This window comes from Macrosteles quadrilineatus, unplaced genomic scaffold (genome assembly GCF_028750875.1).
Source record: "Macrosteles quadrilineatus isolate MER2022 unplaced genomic scaffold, UCM_ALF_1.0 Scaffold_1__1_contigs__length_201487025, whole genome shotgun sequence".
NCBI lineage: Eukaryota > Metazoa > Arthropoda > Insecta > Hemiptera > Cicadellidae > Macrosteles > Macrosteles quadrilineatus.
In genome coordinates this window covers 97,457,422-97,481,187 of record NW_026542594.1, presented here as the reverse complement: position 1 = coordinate 97,481,187, position 23,766 = coordinate 97,457,422, and the positions used below count along the sequence as shown (strand labels likewise).

General features: G+C 32.8%; 1 protein-coding gene across 1 annotated transcript in view; it reads right to left on the bottom strand.

The window, feature by feature from the left end:
* Window positions 1–18,603, bottom strand: part of LOC128983206 (glycine receptor subunit alpha-2-like) — a 70,178-nt gene extending 51,575 nt beyond the window's left edge. The window contains exons 1-2 of the mRNA XM_054402412.1: window positions 18,545–18,603; window positions 12,932–13,008 (exon numbers count right to left, since the gene is read on the bottom strand). Coding sequence (XP_054258387.1) covers window positions 12,932–13,008; window positions 18,545–18,597 — 130 coding nt within the window. The 5' untranslated portion in view covers window positions 18,598–18,603. The remainder of the gene's footprint in view (window positions 1–12,931; window positions 13,009–18,544) is intronic.
* Between the last annotated feature and the right edge of the window lie 5,163 nt (window positions 18,604–23,766).

Genomic DNA, 23,766 nt, shown 5'->3' with positions numbered 1-23,766 from the left:
TCAAACACTGTACAACACGTTTTTAGGTTACGTTAAGTTCAAACATCAAACGAAATGGGCAACGCTGCACCAGCTGATCGTAGTCGTAATATCATTGAGTGTTAGTGCAGTAGAAATAATCGAAAATATAGCTTAAGGTGGAACTAATTGCAACAGAAATGATTCTTGCTGTGAATGGTAGGTAGTATGCTTCTAATCAACATACTAAAAATATACATCCGTACTGTGGCGCAAAACTTTTTGAAAAACTTTTTGGGTATCAAAATATAGGAAATTTAATGCTGAAAAATGTGATAATAGTGGTTATAAGCACTATTTAGAAATACGATCGTAGTAAGAAATACCCCCGCCGCAGCAAACCTGCAGACTAAACGAATTTCCATTTGTCTTAATTGATTTTCAATTAAATCTAGTAATTCAGTTTTAAAAATCTTTGTACAACTAAATCTAGAGTTCTACTGGACCGATTTTATTAAGTAATGGGTCATTGGAAAGCAATTCGTGTAGATTTTCAAATAATTATGAAAGTTTGATTTTTTAAGATTTGCTAGGTGAAACCCGTCAACGTCGACAGTTAGCCTAGGTACTGTTGAGGTTGCAAGCAAGATCTTTTTAACTATAAATCAATGATAGATAACTCCATTTTTAAACAATTTGGGTTGTTTATGATTTAGCAGTGTGCTTTAGGTACGTCCGATCTCAAAAATCAATAATTCCAATGGAATCTGGTATTTCACTGAAGATTTTTAGATAAAAACATATAGGATAATGTAACTGCTAGAATACATTTTTAATTGAAGTAAAAATTGAAAAAATATAATTTAATTGTTTTTGTATGGTAATACATTTGATAGATTAATGATGACAATTATGTGCGTGCATAGCTTTGAGACCACAATTATGAAAATCAGTCCGGTAGAAGAGCCAAACGAACTTGAAAAAAACAAATTTAACTCCCGTAAGTAATGTACAGGGAGGCAGTTTGTGCATAACTCAAAATATACGTCAAAATGAGTGCTGATGCTTAATAGCAAATCTATGGTGCGTCATAGCTTTAGTTTAAAAGCCGGATTTACACTATGTAGCAAAACCTGCTATATAACTTTTGCTGTATAACATTGCTTTATAACTTTTGCTGTATGAAAAATTTACAAACAATTTTAGTGATTCTGGTGCTCGTGCTATATGTTATATGTAGCACAACCTCATTCGCATTCCGTATCGAAATGTGCGCTGAAGAGACATTGTTCGTGGCAGCTATCGTGGTGATCTTGGAAGTCAGAGAGAGAGACAGACGGGAGCAAAGATTTGAGCAAGTTTTAGGTTTGACCGCTTCTTGCTTCGAGAAATAAGTACAGTGTAGTAGATTTATTACGGGACCTTAATGATGATGAATACGCTGACAATCCATAGTTAAAACGCTAAATAAGGCGACGGTAACTTCAAAAACGTTTTACGTATGATCACAACGCCGGTTGTCCACGGAACAGTTCAATTAAGTTTATAATATCATCCCGATCCTAGGCACTGTCACTTTCCATTTCCAGTCCTTTTATTGTAAACAAAGATCGCTGAGCAAAACCATTCGCACCTAGGAGGCTACATCTGTGAACTGTGTGCACTAAATGCTACATATAGCAGATGCTAGACGAAAAATATATGTACATCATTGCTACATATAGTGCAGGCTCATTTGTAATAAAATAAAGATTCGTGTTTTTTGTTTGTTAAAGGCAAAAACTTAATATATTTGGAAAGAAGATATAGTAATCTCCAAAAAAAATTAGGGTGTCATTTTTTCCAATCCAAGATGGCGTCCAAAATGGCCGCTGTTAGGTACCATTTTTAGGGTTTTCCTAAATATCTCGAAAACTATCAACTTTTTGTATACTATACTAAATTAGGAAATTAAAGAAGATTAAATTTCCTACAAGAAAAGTATATGATGTAACTATTTCCGTTCAACCATTTACAAGATATAATAAATAACTCATTCAAATACTCCTTCCATAAGGAATACATGTAAATTTGTATGTATAATAAATGCTAAACGTGGCAAAACCTATCCCTCTAAGGTCAATATAACCAATATTCTTGAAATATTGACAAATTTTCCAGCAATTTGAAACTTTAATAATAAAAATTGGACAAAAATTAAGGCGAGGGTGAGCACACAAAAAGTTGTAATTATTTAAGAAACTATTGCAAATAATGCGGTTTTTGAGAGACCGCCAACGCCTTAATTTTTGACTAATCTTTATGATTAAAGTGTTCAATTGCTGGAAATTTGGTCAAGATTTAATTATCAAATAAAAAACCAAATTTAAAAAAAATAAATGAAATTACGTATGGACCTGAGTAGGCTCATTTGTAAATAAAAAATCGTGGATTTATTTAGTTAAAAGCAAAAGATTATTCTAGTAAAATATGATGTAAACATAAGGAAAAAATTAGGGCGTGATTTTTTCGAATACCAGACGGCGTCCAAAATGGCCGCCGTTTAGCAATAATTTAATTTCTTCTGTAGCACACATGTAATTTAAATTATACTGGAATTGAAAATAAATGTACAAACATGAACGATTGTTAAATTACTATATTAGCCAATTAGTATAAATGATACAGTGTAATCTTTAAAATATGGTTTAACTATTTAAATCACGTTATTACTTAGTGTTCAGTGATGTATGACTGCTAAAATACAAATAAACACTGTGTGATATGAGTAGCAATGGACATCAAATGTCTTCGCGCTCTTCTTTTATTCCTGGTTGACTTGTTTTGTTGTTGCAAGTAAAGCCCAACAACCACAGATTTCAGTACATGGGAGATTGTTTGTGCGACAAAAAATCACAAAAATCAAAAAAATCACGCCCTAATTTTTACTTTCTCCCCCTATACCATAGTATATGGAGAAAGTATTGTTTTCGTCAAAATTTTCGAGTTTGAGTTTTGAGTGGATATATTCTTTTTTGGGTCCCCCTGGACCCAAAAAAGTGGTTTTCGAAGTAATTTCTGTGTGTGTGTGTGTGTGTGTTTGTGTGTGTGTGTGTGTGTGTGTGTGTGTGTGTGTGTGTGTATCTGGATGTGTACAGAGCTAGATACCACAGCTGTGGTCCGATTTTGATGAAATTTGGTATGTAGGTTCTAATCCATGGTATCTCCAGGTGTGTTTTTCATTTTTTTGAAATTTTTATTTTTAAAGGGGATTTTCTCATAAAAACCCATAAAAAACCGGAAAAATCAGATTTTCTCAAAAATGGCCCGAACGATTTTGATAAAAATTTTGTATGTTGTCGCTCATTAAATTCTGAATAAAATGGTACAAATTCCATATCTGTAAAAATTACGGTTCAAAAGTGATGGTCAAATATGTTATTTTCCCATAAAAACCCCATAAAATAACGAAAAATAGGATTTTAGAAAAATCCGGTTTTGATTTAACATAGTATGTTATAGTCCTTACAGTTTTGATAGTTTTTTTTATTTTTTAGAAATTTTTATTTTTAATGGGGATTTTCCCATAAAACCCCATAAAATAACGGAAAAATATGATTTTCCCAAAAATGGCTCGAACGATTTTGATAAACATTTAGTATGTTATAGTCCTTTATATTCTGAACAAAATGGTACAAATCCAATTTCTGTAAAAATTATGGTTCAAAAGTTATTGTAATTAGGTAATTTTCCCATAAAACCTCCATAAAATAACAGAAAAATCGGTAAAAAAATTGTACGAATCCCATTTGCGTATATTTACTCTCACCACTTACACATGATAAAGGTTGTTGACAAACTTATGGGAGAAAGTATGTGTCAGAATGCTGATACCGTTTATTTCCTTATGTTTACATCATATTTTAACAGAATAATCTTTTGCTTTTAACTAAATAAATCCATGAATTTTTATTTCATTACAAATGAGCCTACACAGGTCCATACGTAATTTCATTTATTTTTTTAAATTTGGTTTTTATTTGATAATTTTTAAATCTTGATCAAATTTCCAGCAATTGAACACTTTAATCATAAAGATTAGTCCAAAATTTAGGCGTTGGCAGTTTCACAAAAACCGCATTATTTGCAATAGTTTCTTAAATAATTACAACTTTTTGTGTGCTCACCCTTGCCTTAATTTTTGACCAATTTTTATTATTAAAGTGTCAAATTGCTGGAAAATTTGTCAATATTTCAAGAATATCGGTTATATTGACCTTAGGTGGGTAGGTTTTGTCATGTTTAGCATTTATTATACATACAAATTTACATGTATTCCTTATGGAAGGAGTATTTGAATAAGTTATTTATTATATCTTGTAAATGGTTGAACGGAAATAGTTACATCATATACTTTTCTTGTAGGAAATTTAATCCTCTTTAATTTCCTAATTTAGTATAGTATACAAAAAGTTGATAGTTTTCGAGATATTTAGGAAAAACCTAAAATGGTACCTAACAGCGGCCATTTTGGACGCCATCTTGGATTGGAAAAAATGACACCCTAATTTTTTTAGAGATTACTATATCTTCTTTCAAAATATATTAAGTTTTTAACTTTAACAAACAAAAAACACGAAATTACATATTGGCCTACACTAATATGGCAATGTTAGATGTAGCACGTATTTCTTTTGATATTTACCGACTCCCGATGGATAGCACAATTTTAGTTATTTAAAGCAGGATCTGCTAAATATAGCAGTGTTATATAGCACTTTTGTAAAGTTACTTTTTCTACTTCTAGCAGATGTTATATAACATTGCTAGATGTTACACAAATCTGCTATGTAGCAGGTTTAGCTACATAGTGTAAACGCGGCTTAAGGCCAAAATTGTGAAAATCGGTCTGGTAGAAGAGCTAACCCGACTCGGAAAAGAAAAACCAATTATTTTTATAGATAGCATTAATTGATTTACCAGTATGCATAATCTAATTATACGAAAAATGAGTAATAATTTAACAGGTTATTGTTATATTGTTATTTAATTGGTTTTTCTTTGATTAAATATTGTTGTTAACAATTTGTATTTGTGTTTAAAGTGTGTTTCTTATGTTAAGTGTGTGATTCTAATGTTATGAGCTTAATCTGTACCAAATATTAGTGAACAAAGTGGTGTATGGATTTCGTAACCATTATTTTACTAGAGACCGTTGTATTTAACCACAATGGGCTCTGTTGCTAGTCTATTAAATAAATAACATTATGTTTAACAATGTTAAACATAATGTTGAAACGAGTACCAAGGTTTGCTGCTACAAGGAAACTAATTAAGTGTGAGTTTAGTAAAATATTAATTGTTTAGTATAAAATAAATAAATCTGCAAAGATTTATCAAAATATATCCATAAACAAGGAAACTACAACTTTTTACCATCTTCTCCATAAGAATAACGTGGGGATTTTAAATTTCCAATTTTTTTAATTTTCCCCGTTACCAATAATCGTACAAAAACCCTTTGATATACTTAACTATTTGTTTTTGAGCTCTTTAAAAAAGGTCTAGAAAGAAATTGGGAAATTTTACGTTTTAAGGGTCAAAAATGAAATTTTTTTTTTTTTAATATAAAATAACTTATAAATAAAAAACTTTTCAAATGCCACGTTTTTAAACGCACCTTTTTTCGCCCATAGTGCATCACTGTTAACAGTATATTTTAAATTCAACCATTATATTCTTTTTCAGCATGAAATTTTCTATAATTTGATACCAAACCAGATTTTTTAACAATAATTTAAAATTTTACACTTTTTTTTAAATGGCGGCCAAAAAACCGTATTTAGCGTAACAGTACAAATGTATATTTTTAGTATGTTTTTTATAAGTGTATTACCTACCATTTCTAACTGGAATAATTTATGTTGCAATTAGTTCCACCTCAAACACTATTTCTACTGCACTATGTTGCAAACTTATTTTCATGCGTACACGAAATTTGTGCCTAATAAAATCACGTTGTTTTGTGTTGTTTGGTGGAATACTGGTGTGTGGTAAAAATATTTTGCGGCAAAAGTAAAAAGTGTGTTGCAAAGGTAAGTAGTCTAGATGCAGCAATTAGCAACTTTCTGTGCTATAATAAGTGCAAGGAAGGCCATTATTGGCCAGGTGACTGTAGGAAAAATATTTTAACTCTTGTCTTGTTTATGTTTCAAGACCAAAGATTATTTTTAGTATGCGTAAAAATTACGTATTGACTACAACGTTTAAAAGTACACGACACTAATAAAGGAGTTTCGTTGACAAAACTAGACGAAAAATACGAACGAATTTTTCTAATAGTCTTAATTTAGCTGCACTGCTTCACCAGCAATCAAAGAATTGAAAAAAAAAAGATTTTTTGGTATACAGTATTTTTAATTCCCTAATCTATCAATGCAAGTGGATTGAAGAGAGGCGGCTAAAATCGTTGAGGATGTAAGTCAGTCAGAGCTGCTTATAAGAGTAATACTTTCGGGTTATTGATTTGAGAAGTTTTGCTTTCAAAAGGTCTGTAGTCACGAACTGTAGTTCGTATGTGTCTCCTGTATGAGACTCTATGCATGCCCAATCGTTGCTTGTGTCTACAAAGCAGCATTTCCTTTAAATTAATTCTTAGGAAATAACGTAACATGATTATTTTATTTCCAACTTAGCATATTTAGTATTTTTATTTCTAGATATTTCTTGTGGACTCGTAACGTTAACGTATAGTTTATATATTCTTTCGTTGTATACAATTAATGGAATTGATAAAACAGTAAATATTTTCACAATTTGATAACTCAATATGTTTCTTTTTGAAAATACTCCACACATTCAATGGGCTTTGTCTATATATGGTAAGGCAATAAAAACTCTTCCTAGATGTCTCTTAATTTAGTATTTCTACATTAAATCTTAGGTATATTGTCCAACTTGGCAGATTTTACCAAACGATTATGTTGTACCTAACAACTTGTATAACGATTTGCTACATTCCATATTGGGATACATATAAAGAGTGGCATGCGAAGCAGATGAGTAGTATAACTAGGATCACTGGTTTATCGAACGTATAACTTAACTTGAGTAAACACATGGACAAAAATAATCCAAAATGAATACAAAGTAACTTATCGCATGTCACCAAAATACTGTCCTGGAAAGAAACTAATTGTAAACAGATCATGTCACACGTCGGCTCTATTTATCCATAACAAATCTCAAGTTTACTGACGCAATTAGCAAAACATACAACATAATTCAAATGTTATTAATGTAAGCGTTTAGATTTTCTCGCCTTTTATAAAATATTATTAACAATAGGATACTCAAGAATATAAGTTCGAGAGTATTTATAACCAACCAATAGTATTAAAAATGAAACACCACATGAAGCATGGACCGCTAGCAATACACTGGATAAATCAGCTTGGTCATGTATATTAAAATAAATGGCTTTTTCACCATACTGCAGCAAAACAGTAATTTTTAATGCATGCATTGCGGGTCTAAAGTAGCGTTTTTACTCTCTAGGGAGTACAAATCGTTTTAGCCCCTTGACAGTAAAAATCAGCATTTGTAAACAGTTGACTATCGTATCGAACGAAATTGTTTATCGATTGATTTGTTTTTGTCGATTACTCGACATACCGATGGTGTAATGTGTCCTAACACAATCGTAATAGACGAAAATGACTGAATCACTTACTAAACAACTGCTTATTTTCATTAGCAGAATTGAAAACAAGCCGGAAGTTGTTTTGAGAGGTTATTTCGTTTTCTAGCTTAGTTTGTTAATTAATGATGCAATATGACGAAAAATTTAGTTCACCACACGGGCAAAAAGTGTCTTTTAACCCTAACTCATATTCCGACCTCGGCTTCTCCTCGATCGTAAAACTGTTTTTTCCTCGGGTCAAAAACCAAATAAAATAAAATCAAAATAAAGTTTGTTTCCAACGAAAAGTAATACAATAGAAATCATGAACATCCACTTCCAGTGAACAAACACTACAAAGAAACTTACTTATTAATGCACAAAAGTGGAAATGTACTTATAAACTAGAAATAATACATGGAAAGCAATGTTCAAAATAAAACATTGGGAAATAAGCCTACATGGAGACTCAGTTGCTATCAGTGGATTGTTTTGTAGTGGAAAGACAAAAATAGGAATGTTAAGTGAAATATTTATAAACAAAATGTGATTTTTATATGGCTGAGGCGTATGACTGAATTTAGGCAATTTTGAGGGAATGGACCTAATTATCGCTAAGTAATGATCGGTAGTTATTAGTTAAGTATTAGTTAAGTTAAGTTTCAGGTAGTTAAGTACGGTAGTTAAAAAATAGTTGCGGAGGAAAACAAAGTAGAGTCGAGTCCGCTCGTAGGCTCTGGTGGGATAAGGTGTTCTGATTCTTCCACACCCCACTCTACTAAACAGCTAGTGATGCATTTCTTGAAAATAATAATAGATGGAGGGAAAAATTTGATGAGAATAACAGCGGGATATAATATTACGATATAAAACTTCTGATATACCGTATAAGAAAAATTAGTCATCGAATGATACCTTGATAAGTATGAGACAGTTATTCCTACATTCTGTGCATATCGGGTTCTATAAGAATGTGATGTATGGTTAAAAATATAATCGAAGTTTTTGAAAATATGAATTGAAAGAAACTTGATGAACAACTGTCTTACACTAATGCAAGGAAATTTTACGAAATAGTACATTTTTGGGGTAGCGAGTTCGTTTATTGAAACAAACATTGACTGACATATTTCTGAAGGAAAAAAATAGTGGTTCTAAAAGAGTGGGAAAAAGAGTCACATTATGCCCTAGTGATGACAAATACATTAATTAAATACAGTACACTAATTAAAAGCATGTGATGTGAATTCAAAAAAAAAAATAAATAAATAATAATGGCAGATAAATAAACGCATGGTAACACTTTAAAATATCATGTTTTCAATGATCCTATAATGGAAAGATTTGTTTGACGTCAGATTTAAAATATAACATCGATCTTCAAACATGATTGTATAATTTGATTCTGTACTTTTAAATTTGTTAGCCAAAGAGTATTTTTCGAATGTGACGTAATGTAAATGAGCTGGTCTAGTAGTATAGCAGCCTAATAAACAATCTCCAGCTAGAGCATAGTAAAAAAATGTTTGTGATGTAATAATCACAACATTTAAAAGTACACGTAACGAATGAAGGTTTTTGTCGTCAAGGCTAGAAGCAACCTACCTACGCATTTGTCTGAAATGTCAAGACTTGTTATCAGTTGTATAACCGCTTCAACTGTCCAACTCTGCCCCTGGCTATGTGATAATAGTCACGGTAGCGTCCACCCACAATGTATATAGGTGAATCTCTGTCAAACGGTAATGCCATTGCAATCAGTTGATTATATAGCCTGACTCAAAAGTATACTCGAAAGTAGAAATTAAGAATTTTTTGTATTCAGTTCTTGATGTCGGACCCTGATGTTTTTATTGTAAACGTTTGTATTACTCACTCTACTTCAATTGAGAAAAAACTCAAATGGATTGTTAACTTCTAGGTTATGTTGCTAGTTCCTCGGACAAACGTATACAAAGTTTTTTTTACTCAATTCATCAACACAATCCAGACATTTCAAGTAAAAAATAAGAAGTTTTGAAAAACTCATTTGCTATGGAAAGTTTTAATGGAAATATTAGACCAAACATACGTGAAGGAATTAGTGTTTATGTATTGAATTATCCAACCTATTTCGACGAATGAATCGACATTTTCAAAACTTTGGGATATGTATTAAGGGAAACTCCACTGAACAACGTGAGAATGTTCTGATGCGGGGCATATACTGTGACTGACAGACAACACGTTAAAATACGTTACCAACTTTCAATGGTGTTGCTGCTTTAGCCTATTCAAAGCAGATTATGACTGTCCAGTTGGTAACCCAGAGTTTTTGGGTAGAGATGGAGCACATGAAACGGTTGATATCACCCCACTTTTCAGAATTCTCTAAGGAGAAAACTCGTTTGTTTAGGGGAATGTCTCAAATCAAAGAAATAAAATGACCCAACTTAAATTACCGTACTTAACAAAGGTTATCAGTAAGGCAACAGTTTTCTTCAATTCTCAATGCTAAAAAAACTTTGTTGCAACATGTTAACTTGAATTGAAGCAGAGCTAAACCATCCAATAGGAGTTATCAGTTAAAACCGAGAGCAGAAATAATGTAGGTGAGCCTTGACGACACAAATAGAGAAATTTAAAATTAGTTTCTAACAAGTTTTCAAACAACTCTAAGATGTAACAAGAATTACTCGAGTTTAAGCATAACGTTTTCCCCGATGATATGTTTTATAATATGCGGACCCGCACGGGTTCTCTAGTAAATACAAGAAAAATACCAGACACTAAGAACAACTGTAATGTTTTAAAATATTTCCACTAAGGCTATTTACTTTCCATAGACCAATAAATTTGTTTTCAAAGAGTAACACTCTGTTCTTTATACTTGTAGAAACCACCTTAAATAGAGTTTGTCAAACTTCGGTTACTAGAAAAATGTCAGTCGATAACAAAGCACCAGACCCATTACTCAGCCTTAATGACACGCTGAACTGCTTTAAAACTTTCACGCTGGATTCCCGCGTGGAAATTTCTTTAATCACTTTGAACTACTTTTGATTAATTAATCGGCGTCTTTATAACGTGACGTGATAAAATATTTTATAAATTATATGTGGACATTCATTCAACCTGGTAATTTAATATTTTACATATTTTACAACACATAATTCTGGTACGTGGCGCTTTTAAGATGTTAATCTGTTGAAGATAACAGTGGCTAAAAAAATCAATATAAACACGAAAAATAATGAATTAGTATAGTATTTTCAAGGAATCCTTGATTCTTAAAAGTATTATCTATAATATACTTCCAATTGAAATGACCTTAGTGATAGTTGAGTGGATATGTGGCATTTACATTTAAAATATATCATAGTAAAATTTACTACTGATAGTTATAAGCATTAACAAATCCAGGATGGTGTTTGTGACCTCGCCCACATCAAAACGAAAAAGTAAATCTGTTTTGGCCTTGGGTCTAGGTCTTAGAATCTACTGCAATAGCTCAATCCCTATTATGCGATATTCCCTAAAACACATACCTTAGTACTAATTTGAAATAATAACTTCGCCAATATAGCCTATCTGAATTTTTAATTTTTATGAGGCCTTTCGCCAGCTATGCTGGCATCATCAGACACATCACAAAACTGTTTTGACGACCACAAAATCAGAATTATGAACCCATGCGTAAAATAAGTAAGTACTGATCCACCTTTAGGAAAAAAAATACAATTCGATGAAATACACTAAGGTATGTCTTCAAGAAGAACTGTTTATATTGGAATTAATACTAATTTGAAATAATAACTTCGCCAATATGTTTTGTGATGTGTCTGATGATGCCAGCATAGCTGGCGAAAGGCCTCATAAAAATTAAAAATTCAGATATATTGGCGAAGTTATTATTTCAAATTAGTATTAATTCCAATATAAACAGTTCTTCTTGAAGACATACCTTAGTGTATTTCATCGAATTGTATTTTTTTTCCTAAAGGTGGATCAGTACTTACTTATTTTACGCATGGGTTCATAATTCTGATTTTGTGGTCGTCGCAGTAAACCTTACTAAACTCATAGTTAACGAATGAGTGAACTTTTTACATAACTTCTCAGTGAAAGCAAAATACTAATGGAATATGGATAAAAACACACACTTATACCAATTTGTCATGTAGTCATGATGGTCTGAGTAAAATTTAAAATATTAGCTTCAGTTCTGTAGTTCAATGTATTATTGATAAATACGTTGCTTCGCCCAAGTGTTAATATAATATTTATTTGTAGAAGGCCTACTTCATTAATCTTTGGATAAAAATAGGACCTAACCCAGGATTTATTAATAATGTTTTTTTTTTTACTTAGGCCTACAACATTCAAAACTTGTTTATCACTTCTAGATATAGTAAACGTTGTTTTACAACAAATAATTCCTTTAGGTGCGTACTTTTGTCCTCAACTTGTAAATCCCTTTGATAAGTGAAAACCATTTGATTTAATGACATCATGATTTTGTAGAATTAAGTGCAAAAAGTACTGGAAAAGGCAAAACTGAAATAAGAGGAAACCCCGCCGTTGCCGCCAGCACAGATCAGAGCTGTTAATAAGAGAGCTCGACCTCTGCGTCTTGGCTTTGACATCCGATGCTGAACAGGTTCTTTCTTATTCCACAACAATTTACCGGTCATATATAATTTTATCAAAAACCACATACTCAAGTTTCACTGTATACACTTTTCTTTAATAATAATCTAATATTCATCATAGTTCTCCTTCAATAAAATTAACAAAGTCAATTTCATTTGACTGAAACTTGTGTTTGTAGTACATTTAGTTTTTAAATGTCTAAACGTCAAAATGGTTTTTACGGCCTAAAATTCTTTGTTTGTATTTTACAAATCGTATGACGACCAGTAGGTATTTGTGTGCAAAAGCGTCGTTTACAAAGGGGCGTTGATGTCAAAGCTCAAAAAATTCAAAGTTGTCCGGCCCAAAAAGATTTTTGATGAAAACATAAACTTTCAACTGTCTCAGTAAGCAATATTTTTCTGAACAAGCTAGAAGTTTTTCAAGGTTAGAACAAATGTCTGTACTATAAGAGCTTTGTTAGAAAACTTAAGAATTGAAATCCATACGATTTTTTTAAACAGGCGTGTTGTCCGTAACATGATCTACGCTTGATTCCTAGTTTCAACAGTTAGGATGCACGATCGCGATGAATGTTTAAACATTAACAATGAGTGTACTGCTGCTTTTCATCCCTATGCATAGACATTGCAAATGTTTAAAATGAAAAATATTTGTCCTAAAGGACTGCTAGAGACTCACCCGGGGGGAGATTGTTGTTGTAGTCGTCGTCGAGGATGTACAGTTTGTTTCGATTGCAGGAGGCATTTCGAGACACACTGAAACAGAGAAATATCTTATCTTCAACATCTACTGTCAGCTGTGCGTACTGCATAGTCAATGTATCAAATAGAAAGAACATATTGTACAAATAATGGTTGTTAGTACTACTGCATCTCATCCATGAGAGAAAACAACCTTATGCTATTTGCTATATTCCATAGTTAAAACAGAGGAAATAATTGGTTTTGCGTGCAATAGTTTTAAATGACTTGATAATGGGTGGCACGGACAAGACCTACGTAAACATGCAAGTTTATAGCCAAGATAGATTTAGTAAATCAATAAGTATCACGTACACATTCTATATTTATCATATGTTAACTGCATTAGCTTTAAGTAAATATAACATTATACATTCAATCTTTGTATATTAATACAATGATTCAATGTAAGCTACTGTAAATAACTGGAAATTGTTGAAATATGCTTTGTTCTATGCTTTGTTACTATGTTTCTTTATTTACCGGTAATGGTTAGCGTGTAAATTAATGTAAATACTGTATAATGAACTATGGAACGAGTGAAAATAAGAACGCTTACGTATTATACAGGGTTAGTAAAAAGTGTGGAGACCCCCTGTTATTTTTTTAACGGCCCATACTAGAAAAACTAAACTCGGCACACCTTTATGGCATGTTATGAAGTACTTTTTGGGCATAACCGTCACTTGGTGTACATCCCCAAAATGGGGGATTTTGGGGGAAACTAAAAAATTTCAAATACAAAGACCTATCGAGTGACCACTCATTTTGAAGGTCCTGGTAAAAGAAAACCAAAAACGCAAACTAGAGGTCTTTATCTCAATCCAGTAAAAAATGGCAGCCAATTGAAATTCTCAGAAGTTGAATTTAACTTGCAGCTTTCCAAGTCTGGAGACCCCCTGTAAATTTTGTAGCGGCTCACACTAGGAAAACTAAACTCTACACACCTTTTTGGCATGTTATGAAGTACTTTTTAAGCCTAATAGCCACTTGCTTACCAAACCCAAAATGGGGGATTTTGGGGGAAACTCAAAAGTTTTTAATGATAATCCCCATCAAGTGACCCCTCATTTTGAAAGTCCTGGTAAAATAAAACTAACAACGCAAACTAGAGGTTTCTATCTCAATCCAGTAAAAAATGGAAGGTGATTGAAATCTTTAAAATCGGAAATAACTTGCAATTTTATATTGAATTGGCTGCCATATTTTACTGTGTTAAGATAGAGACCTATTGTTTGTGTTGTTAGTTTTCTTTTATTATGGCCTTCAAAATGAGGGGTCACTCGATGGGGCTTATCATTAAAAAATTTTGAGTTTCCCCCAAAATCCCCCATTTTGGGTTTGGGAACTTATGGGAATTTCAATCGGCTGCCATTTTGTACTGAACTGAGATAGAGACCTCTAGTTTGCGTTGTTGGTTTTCTTTTACCAGGAAATGAGGGGTCACTCGATGGTTCTTTGTATTTGAAATTTTTTAGTTTCCCCCAAAATCCCCCATTTTGGGGATGAACACCAAGTGGCGGTTATGCCCAAAAAGTACTTCATAACATGCCATAATGGTGTGCCGAGTTTACTTTTTCTAGTATGGGCCGTTAAAAAAATAACAGGGGGTCTCCACACTTTTTACTAACCCTGTATGTTGATTGATTATGTCCTATTTAAATTAATGGAATTTGGGCTCTGAATAACAATATTAGAGATTTGTTTCAGGTAGGTACCTAAAACAGTGTTCCATTTTCAATTTTCTGCTTTCTGTGATATTTACATAATCAGCTGCAGGCTATTCCTGACAAAAGTGAATGGTTAGGATAAAACATACCCTACAGTTTTGCTTCACTACGGTTAAACCCGATGTCATGCGATTTTTTTTACCTATTTACTTAATAGAAGTTTTACAACTAGATAAACGTTTAATTAATCGTATCATTTGACAACGAAATAGTAGGCCTACTGGTAAAGTATTTTCATATATGCATCAGTGCCTCATATATTTCGTAGGCTCCTAGTTAGCCTTATAATTTAGCCGAGCTTTAGAGAAAGATGTTTTTCAAATTAAAAAGTCCAATTGAATTTTGTTACTGAACCAAAGGCAGAATTGTACAACAAATTAAAAGAACACGTATTTTTTACTTTTCAGCACCCTCTCCGATGGAAACTACGTTTACAGCAGCTAGTCGTTTATATATTGTTTTAATATTTTGACAATATCCAACAAATTTACAGACATCACTTTTTAACCATTTTTTGTGTTCAGTGAAACCCAAAATTGATATTTCCACCCAAAACCCAACTCAAAATACTTAGTACAGTATAGCTAGGAGGAGGAGTTAAACTAATCGGAAAAGTAGTATTAATAACGCACATACATTCTACATACCAATTTGACGGGCATTGGACAATTGGTGTAGCTTCGCATAATTTCGTAATCATGAGCACACACATAGGTCAATAGATTAAATTATCCATTCACAAAGTACAAATATTGTAAAAGTAAGAATAATAAACTTATAATTATTTAGATCTTGGAACTTTCGTTCGTATGGTAAACAATTCTTCATTCGAGATGTATAGAAAATATCGTACAATTTTAACACAAGTCTTCAAATCATAGTAATATTTTAATTGATTTTATCGTTACGAGTAGATTCATCTTTATTTTTTCATATAACTTTCAAATTCATCAATTTTAGCATTAACTGCAAAACATAATATTTAGAAAGCACTTGTAAGTTAACGATAGCTTTTCACAACAGTTTAAAAACATGTCTAGCTCGCTTTCACAATACTAATTAAGTGCAGGGTTGAGGTTTGAGGGTTAAGGGTCGGGCGGCTCCTTGGCGGGGTGCGTGATGTGGTGGCGTGAGCAGTTGAATATCTGATTTCAATATAGTAAGAAACCTTGGACACACGACAAACACCTTGAGTTGTGTAGCGCCACTCTGACTCATTATAGCGTAAACACTGTGTTATACGCAGTAAAACTCTTCTCGCATTTCTCCAACTTTGTGTATATAGTTATATTTTCCCATTTTCATTTCTTTTTTGGCAGAATGGTTATGTGAAAATATTGTCATTGTTGGCTGTTGAAAGTTTCCATTTTATATGTTTTTAAGCTTGCTGAGATTACTTTTCTCTTTCATTTGACAAAATATTAATATTTAAGAATGTTTTCATAGTCAAATAAGTGTTTTCCCCAGTTTTTGACGGAAACTAGACCCTGCTTTATGGGGCGGTTGCAAGCTAGTATGCGCTCATTGTACGAGAATCAGCGATACGTTTATTAATTATTACTCCTTGATACATTTTTGCCATGAAATGATGAGTTCAGAATTTGAGTGGTGTTTTGCTTTTGAATATGAGTACTATGTGTACCTGTACGTTCTGATCTGGAAATTACCATCTGATCTAAAGCCATAGGATTATACTGGATAACTGTATAGGGCCTGTTTAGCTACACGGGAATGACGTTTTTTTTCTTTATTTTTTTTCTTTAAGTCTGTAGACTTTATTAACGTATTTATAATGTCTACTCTTAGTCATCCCAACCATACCCATAGTGAAGATATTTTATCAATAACTAATGCAGTGTTAGCAGCAACATGCTTCAGCTAGTACCCTTACAAGATTCATGCGGGTATAACTGCACTTCGATTACACAAGGGGATATTTTTATTTCTTTATAGAGGGTTGTAACTAAGTACTGTAGGCTTATTGTAGCTATTATTAAGCTATGCGATACTTTTATGGGTTTATCGATGCTAAGGCAGTGTAATTAACATTTGAAATAATATGCAAATTGATAACCATTCTATCAAATAAACCTAACCTTACTGCTTTAACTAGGAACCGAAACTTAGTATCATGCTATATGTTATGGTGTGCTGGTGATAATATTATTTTTTTTTTTTTTGTTGTTGTTCCTCTACAGTTTTTATTCTGATTTCGTTTAGAACTTTCAGTCCTCAATCATGAAAAGTAACTTACCCAAAATAACTACTGATGCTGATGTATGTTTTGCACTGTAAAGTGAAGGGAACACCTGCCTGTTCACGGCAGATTGTAACGGCTCAGTCTCGGTTTGACAACACCGCAAGTTGTGGCGTGTTAACTCAGGAACTTGCCAAGTGTTAGACGATTCTGTTTATGCGGTCATAACAAGTCCACTGGTTAACCTTCCATTTAACACGGGGTTATAGGGTGTAGTTTAAATGTAAATTAGAAATGCTTGTTCAGTGAATAACTAGGTACAAACATGTTCATCTAATTCTTGTTTATTATATGCTTCAACAACGTTTATCAGTATTAATTCAATTTTCAATATCTTTATTATGTTTTCGGCATATACATGCGTGCGGGTCTAAAGTAGCATTTTTACACCCTATGGAGTTAATAACAGTTTCAGTCCCCTAGGAAGTAAAAGTCAGTTGTTGTAATCAGTTGTATATTTCGATTTAAAGCTATCGCGTGCATCGACATTCTTTATCGATTGATTTATTACGTTATAAGGTTTTAGCTAATTGTTGTATTATTTTAAATTGTGTTGACATATTGATGGTATAAGGTACACACACACATTCATAGATTAAATGATTGAATCACAAACAGCTACTTATTTACATTAGAAGAATCGGAAACAAGCTGGAAGTCGTTTTGAGAGGCCATCATTACATGAAAAGTATTTTCTTTTTCCATCTCAGTTTGTTAGTTAATGATGCAATATGACGAGAAATATAGTTCCTCACACGGGAAATGTGTCTTTTCAATCCTCGCTCATAGTCCGTGTTAAACTTGAGCTTGTGTCGAAACAGTTACTTTACGCCCTAGGGATTAATATTTTTTTTCATTGTTTATTGGTAGATTTGATTTGATGTAAAAAAATACAGACACTACAACTCTTTTGTACAGTCTGGGACTATAGTAGAAATTAATATGCTAAATCTTTAAACATAGTATTTCAATATTTATTTTTTACCGTTAAATATTGAGTTTAATTCTTGCCACATCTAGTGTACCTATCCAGGTTGCTTGTACATCGAGCGTTGTACTTAATTGGAACTTCCTGGAATCATCTCGTATCTAGACTCATTTTTAATAATAGCCTATTTTCTTCCAAACTAAATGTACATGTTAAAATAACAGTTTTACCATCTGTTATAAGTATATAAAGCAAAATGTTAAGGCGATATCCATATATTTTGAGGTGGCTAGGGCTCTTATAGTATCGTTTAACCAGGCTTTTGCTGAAAGTACTCGTGTACCAATTTCGTTAAATTTAGATTTAAAAAAGTGAATTGAAAAAAAAACCTTAGCTGAAACTGTATATCGTTACAAACAATCTTCCTGGACCTTCATCTACTTGGAGATTGATGATTCATCAGAGCTTTTTGTGCTATAAATGTAAATTTACAATGTTCATTGTGAGTGTCCGACGCATGCCACCTTGACGCTGTGCAGGCCTAACGCACAGCGGTGCTTATCAACGGGCCAGTACTTGACTGCGTGTGTCGTGTGCTAGTGCAAAAGCTGATTGGTGAGCGTGTGGGGCGAGTACCTGAGGATGACCAGTAGGACCAGGGCCACAGGCCGCACACAGGGCAGCCTCATGTCCCGGCACCGCGGCGCTGTCTGACCATGTCCTCCGCGTCGCGGCACCTCCCCCTCCCTACACCACCCCCACCCCGCTGTAATTGTTATGCAATATTGCAATCTGGGCTAAAGACGGCTTAGCGATATTCTATCTTTGTTCTGTTATTGAGTAAATACTATTTACAGGAGTTCTAACGGTGCTGGTTATAATTTAGTTATTATAAGCCCATTGGCCTACGTAAACTTGTAGTTGAATCAATTAAACGGGAATTATGTCACAAATGTATAGATGTACTGACGGTTATAGTTTTGACCCACCAGAGTTGACACATTGACTTACCTGTAATATTGCGATAGCAAAGAGAAAAGTTATATTGCCTCTGAATTAATCATGCAATAATTTTCAAATGTTTAACTTCGTTGGTTAACTAACCTAAATGGTTAATTTAGTAAATATTTTATTGATTTTAAAATATCTACAATTGTTTCTCCAATGCTAGAAGTAGTACAGTATTGTTAAGGATGGTATAACAAGATACATTTCGTTTCCACAATATGTGGTTCTGATTACTTCTAATATAACATTTATAATTTTATAAACAATGTGGTAGGCCCGTGAATTTATTGCGCATTTAAATAGAGCCCAAAACTCGTCTCCCAGGTTAATGCAATACCCTTACATCTTTGATTACTCCGAGGCAGAAAATTAACATTCAAGAAAAAAAACATCATCATATAAAAAATTGTATGAGTGTTTGTTAAAAACAATTAACTATAATATTAATAACACTCCTGGCACTTTGGTATTATGCAGACCACACCTAATAATTATAATATAACATAACCTAACCTAACGTAATGGCGGACTATGTTTTAGATTAGGTTATGTTAGGTTAGGAAGATATAGATAATTCAACTAATTAAAATCTTATTTGGAAGTCGATATATATCGCACTCCTATTCTACAGAAAGTTAAATATGTATAGGCCTATAGTAGATCTATATCATACAAAGTGGTTAACTGGTTAACTTAGCTGAATAAAACTACGATTATCGGTACAAGTAGCCTATTTAAAGTTCAAAATAAGCTGTAAATAAGCTGCTGTAAGCTGGTATATTACAATTAAAATATTAAAACTTTTTAAAGCAAGTTTTTCAGCAGCGACTATACCTTTGAAAGCAGGTTTTAGAGATATCAAAGGCCAGGGGGAAGAAAATACCTGAAGGAATATTATCTATTTCATTAAAATTCGTCACTCCTCTAGATCATATAATCTTTAAAGTTCCACCTAAACCGTGAAAATCGGTTACGTAGGACTGATGGAAAAGGGACGTTACAGATAAAACCCCTATTGTATTGAGTATACCTCATAGTTTATAAGATATTGAAAATCCTAAACAGCTTTGTAAATGCGTTTGTAGGTTTAGATCTTTCGAATTTTAAAATAGTGAGTTAAAACACCTAAAACAGTAAAACGTTACTTAATTAACTAGAGGAATATAATCCGTAAATATCAAATTGTCCATGAATGTTTTTTTAATTTTAATTTTCTAAGAAAAGATTAAATAATAAAAAAAAATATGTACATGCACTCATGTCTTACTGTTAAGGTGTAGGATGGCAACATATAAATAACTGTTTCAGTCTAAGAGCTTGACTTGATTATTACTAGTATTAGGTTTTCTGATCGAATAGTATTTTAATTCAGGGACCTCTTTTGCGTTTTGTTGACGCTTCTTTACTTTAGAAATACTATGACATTCTGATATTTTACATCGTCTAGCTGTAACCAGACAGAGCAGAGTGTAGTGGAGGGGGCAAGCTTCAGTAATGGTGTTCCTAGAGCGATGCGATTGATCTAGTCCAGAGGAGTATGGCCGCCTCAGGGGGTAAGCGCCTTATCCTCAACTATTCCAACCCTAATGCGGTTACTTTACCTTGTCTATTCATCATGGTTTCCTATTTTAACTTGATATTATTGGACATAATGTATAAGGTAATAAACTATTATAATAACAATTGTACGAGGTTATAAATATATTTTTGTTTGGGGATTATTGTGATTTTGTAAGTGAGTGGTACTCGCCGAAACGCTGTTTGTCAAATAATTATAAACATAAATAACAAAATGTCACAATTACTTCGTAATACACCCCTCATGAGGATTTATTATTAATAACAGCAGCAAATAGGTAAAAACCCCAGTGGTGAATATACACATAGCATAACATTAGATAAGAAACAGTATTAAGTAGTTATTCCAGTATATGTTAATTGATAAATGTTATTGACTATATGAATGCACGAGCCTTTACATTTTAATTGGTTTGCTTGAGTACAATTTCCTGGAAGACTTTATAAAATCATACGGGGTTTTATATGCAGTCGAACTAAGCATTAACTAAAACGCAATTGTATCGTCAGACCTGGATTTTATTATTGCAGGTTAACACACGGAAATCACCAGACAATAATTATTTTGAAGTTATGTTGTTTTATTCATAAAATTGTATCTCTCACCACATGAACATTAAATGAATTCATTGAAAGCTGGCTAATCGTAAAACTAGTGAACTTGCAGTGTTATTGAGTTTAACAGCCACTTCTCTGTGTGCTGGTGGATCTCACAGTCGTTATGATTATGGTTATGACTGCAATGATGGAACTGCAATGAAGCGTTACTGTGTGCGTCATAGCCTATTCACTGTGTGTCCCCCCCCCCCCTTTGTTGCATGAATATAATACAAGAGTAATCCCACTTTTTAAAACTCATTGAAAACGGACAAGTTAAATGTATAACGAGAAGACCTGTAAATCTATTATTATTTTTTGTTTTAGACCTACACCATAATGAGAGATTCACCAACCTTAATCAGGTTAAAATTTTATAAAAAAAGAGCCTTAACCCTTTGCGGTCGAATGGCGAGTATAGGTCGCCACCCGCCATTTTGCCGACTGCTCAAAAATGGCGACCTACAAGGACCAAAAAAAAAAAAATAAAAAAATAAAAAAAGTTAATTTTTTTGGTCGAATGGCGAGTATAGGTTGCTGGGCTCCGTTTTCCTGACTGCTTGAATGACAAGCTAAATTCGCCGGAAAATGTGGAAAAAATTCGACCTCAAAGGGTTAAGAAAGCCTATAATTTGATCAACTTCTTGGCTTTGGTTAAATTTTGATTGTGGTTAAACATTCAACTCAAAGATCAGCTGTTGAATTACAACTTCTTTTTTACCGTTATTTTATAAATTACTATAGACATTAAAAGTGTCTGCACTATTACAATTCTGTCTGTAAATAAGTACAATTTTTATTTGTTTTTATACAAATAATTTTATAAGTTTTTCTGTTGTTAATAGATTACAAACTAACATGACAACAACCCAACCTATCGAGCCCCGTTTGGACGCTTCCACATAATTATTGTCTAATTTACCTGTAATCACCATAAACAGTTTCAATAATATGTTTTGCTGTTATATGTATACAGGGTGGCCCAGACCACCCGGCCGGCTTCTATAACTCCAATATGAAAGCAAATAGAAATCTGATTGCAACTGGGACCCCCTATTTTGACCCCAAAGAGTTCAGCAAAATTATTTTTGAACTCAAAAAAAGCTCCGAAAAGGGCAGATTTTGGGGGTTGGGGGTGATGTTTGGGAAATTTTCAAATGTAAAGGAGGGTCAGTTATACCCCATTTTAAAGGTCTTTGATCCCTATTTTAGAGGAAAAAGTTTTTAATTATTCTTATCCCTATTTACAGGGTGGTCAAAAATGTAAAGAAAATAGAGCTTTGAACTATCTTTCACTGCAAAGAGGTGAAATTTCGTGGGGGGGGGGGGGGTTGAATTTTAAGTAACAATTTAATTGTTAAATGAGCTTTGAATAATATCTAATCTCAACCTTTTTTTTAATTTTTTACTTATGTTTCGCATTTTTAAACTTTATGAAGTTTTAAAAGCTGTTAAGTCAAAAAATTCAAATGGCAACATGGGTTGAATTACGTACCACATTGTAGACCTTAAAATTACCTACATCATTCAAAGCATTATTAGAGCTATGGAATTATAAAATAACTATGAATCTTTGCAGTTGTTTTCTTTATTATATCAGACACAAGTGATTTTTATAGATACCTACACGTGTACAACGGCAAACACTTTAATACCATTAAAAAATAATTAAAGTACACTAAATTCACTATAGCTCTTCAACCGATAAAGATACAAATAACATTAAACACACAAATTGTAGCTAATTTAAAGGGCTAAGATGTGGTAAGTAATTCGACCCATGTTGCTTTTTGAATTTTTTACATAACAGCTTTTAAAACTTCATAAAGTAAAAAAATGCGTAACATAAGTAAAAAGTTTTAAAAAAGGGTTGAACCCAGTTTTTTAAAGCTAATTTAACTATTAAAGTGTTATACAAATTTAAACCCCCCCCCCCGAAATTTCACCTCTTCACAGTGAAAAAAGTTCAAAGCTATATTTTTTATAAGTTTTTGACCACCCTGTAAATATGGATAAGAATAATTCAAAACCTTTTCCACTAAAATACTCAGGGATCAAAGAACTTTAAAATGAGGTACAACACGATCCCCCTTTTCATTAGAAAGTTTTCCAAAAACCATCCCGCCCCCAATAAATCTGCCCTTTGGGCACTTTTTTCCAGTAAAAAAAAATTGCTAAATTCTTTGGGGGTCAAAATAGGGGTTTCCAGTTGCAATCAGGTTTCTATTTGCTTTCATATTGGAGTTATAGAAGCCGGCGGGGTGGTCTGGGACACTCTGCATATACAATATATCCTATTTTTATAAAAACCATTTTCGATTATAACATTCAGATATAGTTAAAATGTTCTCCAATATTTTTACAGTATTTTGTTTATCAAACCGTTCTTTTTTAAATTATAGCACTTCAAAACAAATTAGAAAAATCCATATTTTTGTTCCACATTCACATAAGACGCTAGACTCAAACCTGGGTTAGTTTTTCTCATATCACATGGTTGTGCAAAAATTCCATCGGTGACTGACAGGCTTTGGATCAAGGTCCCGCGCTCTACCACTAGACCAGATCGCTTGCATCACTATACACATTTAATAATAATAAGGGTAATTATTTTCTTATGACAACATTTACTTTGTTCAATTGTGATTTACGCTTATTACATTTAATTTAAAACA